General features: G+C 42.4%; 1 protein-coding gene across 3 annotated transcripts in view; it reads right to left on the reverse strand.

Moving 5' to 3' along the window:
* mettl25 (methyltransferase like 25) overlaps positions 1–14,010 on the reverse strand; it is a 78,323-nt gene that overhangs the window by 2,481 nt on the left and 61,832 nt on the right. For all 3 annotated transcript variants that reach the window (XM_055650760.1, XM_055650762.1, XM_055650763.1), the window contains 2 exons: positions 10,457–10,550; positions 904–978 (listed from right to left, as the gene is read on the reverse strand). In XM_055650760.1, the coding sequence (XP_055506735.1) occupies positions 904–978; positions 10,457–10,550 (169 nt within the window). The remainder of the gene's footprint in view (positions 1–903; positions 979–10,456; positions 10,551–14,010) is intronic.

The following is a 14,010-nucleotide window of genomic DNA, read 5'->3' on the forward strand; positions in this document are numbered from 1 at the left end:
CAGGAGGGCCTCTGTTATCAGGCTTATGAATGTTCCTTCCATAAGCTGGAGTACAGTATAATTCTCCTCTATCTCATTGCGAACATTGTATTTTGTCTCTGGAACTTGTGCACTACAATGCTGAGAACTGTATTCTACATTCTATATTTTCCTCTTCGCTCTGCCCATTGTACTTGAGTTTGGCTTGATTGTATTTATGTAGAGTAATATCTGATTCGATTTGATAGCATGGGAAACAAAGCTTTTCACTGCACATAACAATATTAAATCAAAACCTAAACCTCGGGATCACAGATGGAGAGCAGTGAGAGAGGGTCTCACAGAATTCCCATCAGAGAGAAAGGTATTCAGAGTCATACAGCATGGAAACAGACCCTTCTGCCCACTCATCCATGCCAATCAAGATGCTCCTTCCCAGCTAGTCCCATTTGCCCCTGTTTATAGAGGCAATCCCATTTTCTCCTTTTGCATATACATCAACTTCTCTCATCCCCGTCTCAATTTAAATTAGATTGATTTTGTCAAAATTAATTTGACTTTCAGCCCCTACAGCTTTCATTCAAAAGAATGGACTGATTCAAAGTGCGGACTTCCATTTGAATTGGTAACTGAAATCCATCGTTGCGAAAAGACGTATTTTGCACTGAACTACTCAACAGATAAAAAAAATATTATTTGACCCCATGTAAGATCGTTTCTGAGCATTAAGCATTTCATTTACTTCATTTAGATTATTGACAATTTGGTGATATTTTATACCATGTTATAAAATATTGCCATCAGTAAAAAAATAGTTTCAGCTGTATGGCTAACATTGTTAGCAGCAGTAATTCTATGGGGAATGAGCAGGTTTCCTTTGTTTCATGAGTACAAAGCTTTTCATGTCTATTCCCCAAAGCTTACCAGGTTAAATGCTTCCAACTCTTTCATTCGGGGCATGTATCTGTCATAATAACCTTGTATTAAATTGGCTGACATCTGAAAATAGGGAAAACAGGCACACATGTAAGTGCAATTATAATCATGTGATCAACTGGAATTGTTCCAGTTAATATCATAAACATACCTGTCAATGTACAATTGTTACAATATGTAGTTGGCATACCCCATACAAACAATGATACATAGCTGGCTAAAAGCTTGTAACTTAAGCAATTTGATTTGGTTGAGGTCAAATAAATCCTTGCAGACATGCCTTCCTTTCCATGGTGCAGGGTCTGCCACATTTAGTCATGCAAGACATAACAGAAAATGGTTAATATTAATAACTTATATTGAACAAAACATTATCTTCTTCAAAAATCTTTAATTACTGCTTGGGCAGGTAATAAACTGGAACTTTCCTGTAACTTTCTCAATGACTTCACTTTGATTCACTATTTAGATTAAATTTATTTTGAAGGAGTGTTTGTGAATGCACTCCTAAATGAAAATACACTCAAAGGTGCTGGTTTACCATATTTCTGCATTGATAAATTATCTGGACCATCAGCTTACTGTCCAGCATATCTAGTGCAAATATTTAAGTATAATATAAGCACAGTGACACAACAGTAGAGCTGCTGCTTCACAGTGCCAATGATCCTGACATCGGGTGTATGTGGAGAATTTGTACGTTCTCCCTGTGACGATGTGGGTTTCTCAGGGTGCCTCCCACGTTCCAAGGAAGTAAGGGTTTGAAGATTAATTGATCGCTGTCAATTACCACTAGCGTGTACGGAGTGGGTGCAAAAGTGGGGTGACATAGAACTAGTGTGAGTGGGTGATCGATGGTCAATGTGTATTTGACGGGCTGAAGGGCCTGTTTCCATGCTGTATCTCTTAAACTAAAAAAACAAGAAACTGAAAATGTTGGTTTATAAAGGCCCAAAGTGCTGGTGTTCTCCACATACAGTGCCTTCCATAATGTTTGAGATAAAGACCCATTGTTTATTTATTTGCCTCTGTACTACCCAATTTGAGATTTGTAATAGAAAAAAATGACATGTGGTTAAAGTGCACATTTGTCAGATTTTATTAAAGGGTATTTTTATACAATTTGGTTTCACCATGTAGAGATTACAGCTGGGTTTATACATAGCCCCCCCCCCCCCCCCCCCCCCCCCCCCCCCCCCCCCATTTCAGGGCACCATAATGTTTGGGACACATGGCTTCAGAGTGTTTGTAATTGTTCAAATGCTGTGTCTAAATGCCTCCTTAATGCAGGTATAAGAGAGCTCTCAGCACCTAGTCTTTCCATCACCTTTGGAAACTTTTATTGCTGTTTATCAACCTGAGAACCAAAGTTGTGCCAATGAAAGTCAAAGAAGCCATTATGTTACTGAAAATCAAGAATAAAACTGTTAGAGACATCAGCCAAACCTTAGGCTTATCAAAATCAACTGTTTGGAACATCATTAATAAAAAGAGAGCACTGATGAGCTTACTAATCGCAAAGGGACTGGCATGCCAAGGAAGACCTCCACAACTGATGAAAAACACTCTTCAGGAATCAGGTGTGGATTTGGCCATGACCACAGTCTGCAGAAGACTTTGTGAACAGAAATACAGAGGCTACACTGCAAGATGCAAACCACTGGTTAGCCGTAAAAATAGGATGGCCAGATTACAGTTTGGCAAGAAGTACATAAAAGAGCAACCACAGTTCTGGAAAAAGGTCTTGTGGACAGATGAGACGAAGATTAACATATCAGAGTTACGGCAAGAGCAAAGTATGGAGGAGAGAAGGAAGTGCCCAAGATCCAAAGCATACCACCTCAGCTGTGGAACACAGTGGTATGGGGGTGTTATGGCCTGGGCGTGTATGGCTGCTGAAGGTACTGGCTCACTTATCGTCATTGATGATACAACTGCTGATGGTAGTAGCATAATGAATTCTGAAATGTACAGACACATCCTACCTGCTCAAGTTCAAACAAATGCCTCAAAACTCATTGGCCGGCAGTTCATTCTACAACGACAATGATCCCAAACATACTGCTAAAGCAAAGTGTTTTTCAAAGCTAAAAAATGATAAATTCTTGAGTGGCCAAATCAATCACCCGATCTGAACCCTTCAGAATGCCTTTTATATGCTGAAGAGAAAACTGAAGGGGACTAGCCCCCAAAACAAGCAGAGGCTAAAGATGGCTGCAATACAGGCCTGACAGAGCATCACCAGAGAAGACACCAAGCAACTGGCGATATCCATGAATCACAGACTTCAATCAGTCATTGAATGCAAAGGATATGCAACAAAATACTGAACATGATTACTTTCCTTTGCATGACATTGCAGTGTCCCAAACATTATGGTGCCCTGAAAAAAAAAGGGGGGAGGGGGCTATGTATAAACACTGCTGTCATTTCTACATGGTGAAACCAAAATGTATAAAAATAGCCTTTATTAAAATCTGACAATGTGCACTTTAACCACATGTGATTTTTTTTTCTATTACAAATCTTAAATTGTGAAGTACAGAGGCAAATAAATAAATGACGATTCTTTGACCCAAACATTATTGAGGGCACTGTATACTGCCTGACCTACTGAGTTACTACAGTATGTGCCTTTAAAGTATAATACTTGCCAGTAATATCTGGTTACCGAGTTAATATTTAAAAGCTGTTTAAACAGACTGTTTTTTTGCAGAAGCCACACACCATATAAAATGCAATTGTAAAACCACAATTCAAAATAAAATTTAAGGTGTAAATATGAAACGGTAATGAATGTGGACACCTTCCTAGAGGTTACTGAGGACAGATGCTGTATCACCAACTGTGTAAGACATGACATTTTCCTTCCTCCAATTATTTTTGCAGAGATGCTTCAGTGTGAAGATAGAATAACTGGCCAGAACAGTGATAAACAGTAAGATATAAAAATTAAGACAAGTACAAATGCAATTCAGCCAAATAAAATATTGAAATGTCCTTGGCTACATTTAAAGCTGATGATGTGCCCCCTGTTGTTTCCAAAGCAATATAATGTAAATGGTTGCCAAATTGGCAGAACTTCACATTCTAATGAGGTTGCATGCGAGTTAAGCTCACACCTTTATACATTTTGTTGAAAGCCATTGCCTTTGTTAAGGTCATAAAAATTATCGAATCATGTGTGCCTCTGCTGCCTGAGGTGATTGCAAAGAGGAGAAATCAGGCTGCTCCTTAAAAGGTTGTGTTTGATTATTGTATGTACATGACATGCAAGATGCCAGAATAATGTTTTAAAAATGCCTTGTGGAAGTGTGGAAAGAGATATAATTTCAAATTAGGATTTATGGCAGCATTTGTGATAGCAGAAAATCTTTCTGGTAATAAGCGAGTTCAGTATTCCGACTGCGCATGCCCAGGTCATAGGTCACTCGCCATAAACATTGTTGGTAGCTGAGCAGCTGAACCTTCATTTCATCCGTATTTTCCATTGATTCTTCTATGTGTTAAATGGTGGCGCCCCCGCGGCAGCGCCCTCTGCAGTCCGTCTGTCTTTTTTTAATTTTTGTCCCGTTGAGTGTATAGTTTGTAGTGGTTTATATATTGTTTTTAGTTGTTTATATGTGAGGGCGGGGAGGGGGGGATTTTTAATTCTCTTCCCTGTACGGGGGACCCGACCTTTTTCCTGTCGGGCCTCCATTGTCGTTGGGGCCTGGAGCGGCCTCCAACCTGAATGACCTGGGGGCTCCAGTCGCGGAGCCTGCGGACTCACCATCGTGGAGCTGGCCGGCTTCGGAGTGTGGAGAGTTGTGGTGGCGCGCGACTGCGACCCGACTACAGAGCTTCGGAGGCTCCAGCCGCAGGTCCGGTGGACGGTGACATGGGGAGCTCGCGGGTCCCTGGTGGGAAACCGCTTTTCAGAGCTCCCGCAATGGCAACTTCTCCCACCCGAATTGCGGGGTTGAAAATGACCTGGAGAGGGGCCTTACATCACCCGGCGCTGCGCTGTTGAGTTGCTGCTGGGCCGTCCCCGTCTACTCCCGGGTGTCCCGTCCCTGTCCGGGGGCGGCTGGAGATGTCTGGGGTGGCCCTGGGCTGGCGGGACTCTGGCCTGGGGAAGTGGCGGCCCAGGGCTTGCAGCCGGCGCAGAAAGAAGGCTGACTCCAGCTCGGCTCTGCTCCGGCTCCCGGGGGGGGGCGTTCCTCGGCAGGCTAGGGACCGTCGGCTGCGACTCTCTCGTTGTCCAGTGGGTGTCGGTTGGCCCCCTCGGTGCTGGTGGAGGCCGAGCACCGGTCATCGGCGGAGATGTATACGGGATGCTGCGGTGGCTCGGCGGGTCATCTCTGGAGACGGGTCTTGACCCGAAACGTCACCCATTTGTTTACTCCGGGGATGCTGCCTGTCCAGCTGAGTTTCTGCAATGCTTTTGTGTATCCCCGTTGATGGCTGGTGCTTGGTTTTCGTTGGCGCCGGAAGGGTTGGTCGGTGACCGCTGGGTGGAGCTAGGGGTGCAGCTGGTGGTCCCCGGCCCGTCGGGGAGTGGGTTCCTCTGGAGTTGGAGCGGGGTTGGGCTGAAGTTGGTGCTTCTTCCCTGCCTTGGCTGTGGGCCTGATGCCGCCGCTGCTCCGGACCGGTGTCCCGTTAGTCCGGGGGGGGCCCCGGGGTCACCGGGGGGGGGGGGGGGGGGGGACGGGAGGTCCCAGTGGCGGCTCGGCAGCGCTTCCCGTGCCAGGGACCCGGATTCGATCCTGGCTGCGGATGAGGCACAGGTCTGTGTGCACACTCTCCCCTGTCTCCCACTCACATCTGCCCCCTCTCTCTCTCGCTGTTACACCCCGCTCTCCCGCTACCTGGCATCCCCGTTCCTCAGGTTAAATATATTTTTACACATAAATTATGAATAAAGATAAGAATTTATACACAGTCTATACAGCCAGCGCTTCATTTGCATTTTCTTTATGGCAAATAGCCTTTGACAAATCCCATGATTCCTTGCAAAATATTTTTGCAGAACTGGTGGAGCTCTGCGGAGTGCTTCACCACGTGGGTGGTTATGCTCAGTTATCCACCCTGAATTTCCTGGCTCTGGTCCACTCCTGCTGCTGTAATACCTCCTTGATTGCACGCCATTGAAAATACTTTGGCCAAACCAAATGTATGGATGTCATTTTTATGCTTTGAAAAATGAGAATTCCCACAAATTGTGGGTACACCCAATACTTTAAACAATGCAGATTTCAGGCAATTTGTAAAACCATCCTTCTTTTGAGTTGTTTTGTATGTGGTTCACCCTGCTAACCTTCTGGTAATTCCAGTATTCAACATCAAAAATCGATTGGATGATTAACCAATACTTGCTACTACATCAACTTGTTGTTGTTGTTGGTGTTCGTCACTTATTTTCAAATAAGGCCATGACATCCAGTCTATGATGCGAAGGAAATAGGCAACGTTTTGGGTCGAAATCCTTCTTCAGACTGATTTCGATCTGAAACGTTGCCTATTTCCTTCACTCCTTCGATGCTGCCTCACCCGCTGAGTTTCTCCAGCATTTTTATCTACCTTCGATTTTCCAGCATCTGCAGTTCCTTCTTAAACATCTAGTCTATGATGTTGTGATGTAAACAGTTGGACTGATTAGACTAATCTGGGCTTGAATGTTCCTTTCACTCAGGTGAGTTGCAAGGATGCTACAGCAACATTGGTTCTTGGTTTTTGAGATCCTCTTTTGATCTTATCTGTCTCATACCAGTGAGCACTGCTTTTTATGCGGGTACACCTAACAAGATAATGCAATGCTTGGTGTTCCCGATGGTGTAAGAGAGTCTTTGAATCCCCTTTTCAGTCCACTAGATAACTGTTTGCCCTCAATGAGCTCTCCATAAAATAGATGTTTTGGTTCTTTGGCATCAGACATTCTTGTGATATGTCTTGCCCACCTGACCTGTGATTCTTTCAACATGTAAATGCTGGATAGATTTGTTTGGGACAGAATCTCTGTATCCAGACTCACAGAGCAAGATGTTATACTGCAATTTATTAATAATCCGTTGGCTTTTTAATGCTCAGAAAAGGTGATATAAAAATAACTATGGTCATTCCTATGGAAAAAGACAGCCGATTCTTTTTGTTCCATTTGGTCATAGCTTTATCATGCTTAGTTCTTGACTTAATGAAGTCCCACAAAGCTCATTAAACAATAAACAGGCTTTCTTCTGCAAGTTATGAAAGATTCTAAAATAATGTTTAATGTCAAGGGAATAGAAGCATAGAGAAAATGTTACTATTTTTACAGCAATGGAAGAGAATTTAAAATATTTTAGCTGTTCCCATTCACTGAGATCGTATTCTACCCCATGGACTTTGAAATGAACAAGCTCAGTAGTATAGGATGCAAATAATTTATCCCAATATGGTTAAAAAGAGGCGGTTGAAAAGAATTAGTGAGGAGTAAGATCATCCACTGTGTTCCTAGTAATCTCATGAATTTCACAAATATGTAGTATAACATTACAGAAAAAATATATAATGTGAAATAAAAACAACAGAATATTGTCAATGTTTCAATAAATGTCATGTTTGCGTTCTCATATCTCCACTTATTCAGTAAACTGGTGAGCATTAATAGCTGTTAGTTGACAGTAATTCCTGCAGCTCAATCATTTGTTTGAAAACAAAAATTAAAGATTGTTTACATTTCTGGTATTTTAAAACAATCCCTGAAATGCTGAAGGCTTCTTCCATAGTTTAAATCCAACTTGGAAACTTTATGGACAAGTCCATAATTCCAGCATCCAAACTAGGCAAATCTACCTTTTTTTAACCTGAATGGTAGCATTATTTATCGTCAAACAATGTCAATTTGGCATGAATTTGTCTCTAAACTATTAAGGAATTAAAGTATTGAGGTATCCTCCAAAACTGTAGAAAACAATAGTTGTTTATATGTTTTGCTACTTCATCAGCACAATATCTTCTCAGAGAAAAGGGAGACTGAATAGGTGCCAGCCTAATCATTTTAATTAATAAAGCACCTAAGGATGTTTTACGATGATAATGTTGCTAAGTGCATATGACTGTTGTCATAATTGATTGGCATAATGCTACAGAATGGAAATATTTAAAATATATAACATTGGGCATTGCAATATTTGTAAAATAGGTGCTAACTTGTATCAAATGTACTCATATAACAGGTTGTGACATCTATTCATTAACTCATGGATCGAATTATTCATTACCAATCCCCCAGGATCGATGTGGAATGTCTCCCAAAGAATACTTTATCTATAGATCCAATACCTGCTGATGATGAGACTCTGGAATTTGCTGACTCTGCTGCAAACTGGACACAAAGTTCAAGTCAAGTGTGTTTTATTTTCATATGTCCCAGATAGAACAATGAAATTCTAACTTGCATGAGTCTGAATAAGGCGGGTGGAGCTGGTTTCCGGATCTGGTCCACTACATATTGATCTATGTGACAAAATAGGTTACCTCTATCATGAAGAAGAACAAATCCAGTTACATAATGAGACATTCATCACTACAATACTCTTCTCCGTCTTCAACATAGCTTGAAATCTAACCCCTATTTCTTCATCAGTGTCTGATTAAAATAAGTTCATAACTGATAAGAGCAGAATTAGCCCATCATGTCCACTCTGCCATTCAATCATGGCTGATCTATCTTTCCCTCCTAACCACATTCTCCTGCCTTATCCCCATAACCCCTGACAACCGTACTAATCAAGAATCTATCTATCTCTGCCTTAAAGATATCCATTGACTTGGCCTACACAGCCTTCTGTGGCAATGAATTCCACAGATTCACCATCCTCTGACTGAAAAAAAAATCCTCCTCATCTCCTTCATAAAGGAACATCCTTTGATTCTATGACCTTTGGCCCTAGACTCTCCCAGTAGTGGAAACATCCTCTCCACATCCACTCTATCCAGACCTTTCATTATTTGATGTTTCAATGCGGTCCACACATATCCTGCAAACTATAATTGCAACGTTTAAGGTACAGTTAGATATGTACATGGATAGTAAAGTTTTAGAGAGATATGGCTCCAAAGCAACTAGATGGAACTAACTCAGGTCTTTGTTAGTTAATCTTGGTCGGTTGTGCCGAAGGGCTGATTTCTGCGCTGCATAGCTCTCTCAATCAATTGTTAAAGTTAATTACTTGAATAAGGTCTCAATAGGAACCAAGGAATCCAGTGGGTTCTTCTGACAGTCCCTACAGCTTCATCAGGAGTCTCAAAAGAACCTACATGAAACAACACCTCCTCCCTTCCCCAGAACCGAGTCACTCATTTAATTTTGCTCAACATTTATTTATGTAAAATGTAACAATTTACATCTTGAAACAGCGTTGGCTACTATAGATTGATACTCTTTTTCCTGATGACTTTAATGGTTTTTAATCTATAAACTGAAATTCACGTAGAAAATATAAAAAATAGGCTATTTTGACTGAAGCAATTCGAATGCATATTGACACCAGTACTCTCAAAAATAATAATAAACAGGTTATTTGATAAAAACATGTTAAACATTTCAAATTTTCAGCCAACATATCTTTAAAGTTTGCCATTCCTTGACAAATTCGAGTTTGAAGCACTAATAAAAGAAGTGTATAAGGTACTATAAAATATTGTTTCCAAAATGCTCCAGAATCCAGTTGAAGGAAACAGCAGGCACACTTTTCCTGATCTTTAACTGACAGCAGTTAATTGATTGCTGCATTTGGATAAATGCCAAAGTAACTATTAATATTTCTTGCTACTGTATTATTAGACTTCCCTGCTGATATATTATTGGTATGAAGCAGCTGAGTTATTTATTCCATTCATTTGCTGCATACTAATTTGAATCCTCATTACTGTCACCTCTCTCAAACTTTTCTCCTGAAATTTACCACATCCAAATTTTGTGTGGCCTGCTAACTTCATAACCAACAATTGGCACAAACTCCAAGATTGAATATTGTTTCTCTCATAAGAGGAGAGGATGTCTTAATTTCTTGCATAGGCACCATGCAGTGAACTGGTAGCAAGTATTTCAATTCCTATCCATTCTAACCAACTAATTTCCCATAAAAAACATTTGAAAACAAAATACCACAGATGCCAAAAAAGTTGATTTATAGCAGACTACACTGTAAGTACTCAGCAAATTATGTATCATCAGTAATAAGAAAAACAAAGCTAATTTTTCAGGTTGTTGGTCTTCCATAAAAGGCTTTCTGTTCGCTGATTCTGCGTCTACAGATGCATCCTGACCTGCTGAATAATGCCCCCATCTCTGGTTTTCTATCCTGCACGAGTCTTAAAGACGTCTGTGCTAAATTCTTCAGTGTTCTCTTTGAATTCAAGTATTAGTCAAATAACTTGATACAGGTTAATGCCAGGTATAAAATCACATGAAGGAAGTTGTGCGTTGAAATTTCCATTATTTTGTCTACCATGAAAATACCACTCAGAATACAAGAGGTAGATCTCATAAATTGAATAATTAAATAAAACTACCAACCTTCGAGCTATCCATGCCCAGCTTTTCTGTTGCTTTTCTTGTGTAATCCACAAAGGACGAAGATTTAAAATAGATCTTGCCAACATGTTTGACCCTGTGGATTGTCAAATATTACAAACATAATCATTGCATTTTTACCAATCTATCAAAAGACATTAAAGGATTTTAAAGGCATTCATTTAATTAAAAAACTTTAGTAATCAAATTTTTTGACTAATCCTTGTAAATGTAGTTGGGTATAGGGATTGCTCAAGGAGAACAGTAACATTTGGCATTGAAAGTCTCAGGAACGGCAGTCTGCCACACACACACACACACACAGTAAAACACCTCATAAAGAGAAGTCTCACAGCACCAGAGATGTGAGTATGATCCTGACCTCCAGTGCCGTTTGTGTGGAGTGTGCACATTCTTCCTATTACTGTGTTTCTCCCCCGGTGCTCTCATGTCAAAAAGACGTGGTGGATCATAAGTTAATTAGCTGCTGTAAATCGCCCCTAGTACATAAGTGAGTGGTAGAAACTGAGGGGAAGTTGTGGCTAGGAATGTGGGGAAAATAAAAAATGGGATTAACGTAGGAATAGTGGGCTCAAGGACCTTGTTCTGTACTGTATCTCTCTATAACGCTATTATGGTACAATGGAAACCCAGGCAACAGCTTATTGTGTGGAACCCCTTTGGAAATATTAAGTCCATGGAAGTCTGGCATTCAATCAGCAATGTTTCTTCAAAACAGTGAAATAATTGGCAAGATATTTCATTATTCAGCATAGAGTTGAACTGGTCATCCAATATGTTTGTTCATATGTAAAACACTTTTAGTTTAAATAAAATAAGACTCAGCAAATGCCCAAAACATTACATTTTTCAGAATTTCTGACACACACTGGACCATGACCATCCAGCTGAAATGCTTCCAACCGCCAGTAACAGCTTTACAACAGCATTGTGTTTAGGATTAATGCGTTTCCTAATTCTAGCTACCAACTGCAATTTTATTTTTCCACCCTGTTTTATTGGAAGAACATATTAAAGAAAGTAAGTGGTTTAAACTGTTAGAATCACAATAGATTGTTAAAATAGAAATAGTGTGCTTGATCATCTTTAAGAATTAAGTTAAAACTAGTCCAAACAGACAGTGAAGGTTTGACCTCACTCACAGTGTTATAGTCGGTTCAAGTTAAATTACTTCAGTCAACCTCAACCCTGCTCCCAGTGGATTCTTCTCGAAAGAGACCGCTCCTAAATTCAGCACTAGTTGAGGGATAAGCAATCTCTCCAAAAAATGAGCAGCTGGGAAATGGAAATGATGCACTGGTGTAACATTGCAGCTTCTCTGAACGCGGAATGAGATGGAGAGCATTAAATGTAACCAGAGCATAAGTTCCAATAAACATGAACAGCATTAATGTAGGACATTGTGAAAGGCGGCCTAATTGACTTGTTTAAGGTGATTAAAGGCTCTGTTTAGGTAGATGGAGAAAAATTAACATGTTGTACTAGCAAGTCCAAATAGGGGAAAATTACCTCAAAATTAGAACAATGCCATTGAAGAGAGAAACTGATATGAAAAAATTAAACTGTGTTGCCAAGTTTTTTTAAAATACATTGAAAATCTAGAAATCAAAACTTGGATATATTGTTTTTTGGTAGATAGGACATTTTTAAAGAATATGTATGTAATTGAAGTTAAGACATAGATTAGATATCATTGAATGGCAGAATATGGTAAAGGAGCTGATTAGACAACAGGTGCACAACCTTTTATCCGAAGTTCCAAATAACGAAAAGCTCCGAATAGCGACATTTTTTCGGTCCTTGAAGAAAGGTCCTTGAAGACGTTCACCAAGGGCGGCCCGCAGAGGTGACAGCGGAACCTCCGGTCGGTCCTCGAAGAAAGGGGAACTAAATCCCCATTCATAAAAGAGAAGGTGAGGGTATATTGCGCGGGAGGGTTAATAATTGACAATCTGCTGCTGCCTGCCCGCTGAGTTAAAAAGTTCCCACGGTAGACTGACGATACACAGTGTATGGGAACTTTTTAAAGTCAGCGGGCAGGCAGCTGCAGATTGTCGCTCCCTTCAGTTTCACCCCACCTACACCCCTCTGCTTCCCGGCCATGTGTGTGACCCCTTCCCTCCCCTCTCCAGCTCCCCGCCCATTGCACCGGCGCGGGGGCTTTGCACTGTCTTCACGTCGGCGATGCCAGCAGATCAGTGCCAGTCACCGGAGACGTCAGGACCAACGGGCCACCGACCCCCAGGCCCACTGCAAGCACGGAGATCCCAGAGACCCACAGCCAGCAGCAGCCCAGCCCCGTTCCAACTCCAGAGGAACACGCTCCCCATAGGGACAGAAGCTGATGGTGTGCAAGGTACGTCTTGGTCTTGGGGTTGCGGATGAGGCGGCGCAGCTCGGGGTGTGACGTCTCCGGCCACCCCCCTGTACAGGAGCTGAGACTGGGAACTGTGGGGTTGTGTGCAGTTGCAGAAGGAGGGGGCAAGGGCGGTACAGTTCCCAGTCTCAGCTCCAGTCCAGGGGGGTGGCCGGAGACGTCAGGACCAACGGGACACCGACTGCAAGCACGGAGATCCCAGAGACTCACAGCCAGCAGCAACTCTAGCCCAGCCCCGCTCCAACTCCAGAGGAACCCGGGTTGCGGATGAGGGGCGCAGCTCGGGCTGTGGGCGAACTGCCACTTGTCGCTGTAGCGGCGCATCGGGGAGCGGGTTCCTGTTAGTCCCGACGTCTCCGGCCACCCCCCTGGAATGGAGCTGAGAGACGTCAGGACCACCAGAAGCCGCTCCCCGATGGGCCGCTACGGCGACGTGGCAGTTCGCCCACAGCCCGAGCTGCGCCCCCTCATCGGGACACCGACCCCCAGGCCCACTGCAAGCACGGAGATCCCAGATCAGCAACTCCAGCCCAGTCCCGCTCCAACTCCAGAGGAACACGCAGAAGCTGATGGTGTGCAAGGTACGTCTTGTTCTTGGGGTGGCGCAGCTCGGGCTGTGGGCGAACTGCCACTTGTCGCCGTAGCGGCCCAACGGGGAGAAGATTCCTCTGGAGTTGAAGGGACAGGGAGACACAGCGGCTTTTGAGAATGGTGGTCAATCACTTCCAAAGTTCTGCCCACACAGTCAGTACACCTCTCCTATACTTGTCTCCCGCACTAAGATCATCTCGCAGAGAATGATCCCAGCCTAACCCTCCCTATTCTCTCCTATTCTGCAAGAAAAAACTACATTGAAGACTCAAACTCGCGATCGAGTAACTGCCGGGATCTAGGCGCAAACTCGCGATCTTGCGGATATGAGCCGAGCACTCTACCACTGAGCCAGCCGTTAAAATCTACGCTAAAAATCTTCCATTCCGAAAGCCAAAAAATTCTGAATTACGAAAAGTGTCTGGTCACAAGGCTTTCGGATAAAAGGTTGTGCACCTGTACTACAATTTCCTCGTTATACTGGGATAATTCAGTGACTGTGAAGTTGGCAGTATAATGCTGGTAGTAAAATTAAATGATTCTTCCATTGAGATTAATGTCAAGCCCA

Source organism: Leucoraja erinacea, chromosome 19, assembly GCF_028641065.1.
Source record: "Leucoraja erinacea ecotype New England chromosome 19, Leri_hhj_1, whole genome shotgun sequence".
NCBI lineage: Eukaryota > Metazoa > Chordata > Chondrichthyes > Rajiformes > Rajidae > Leucoraja > Leucoraja erinaceus.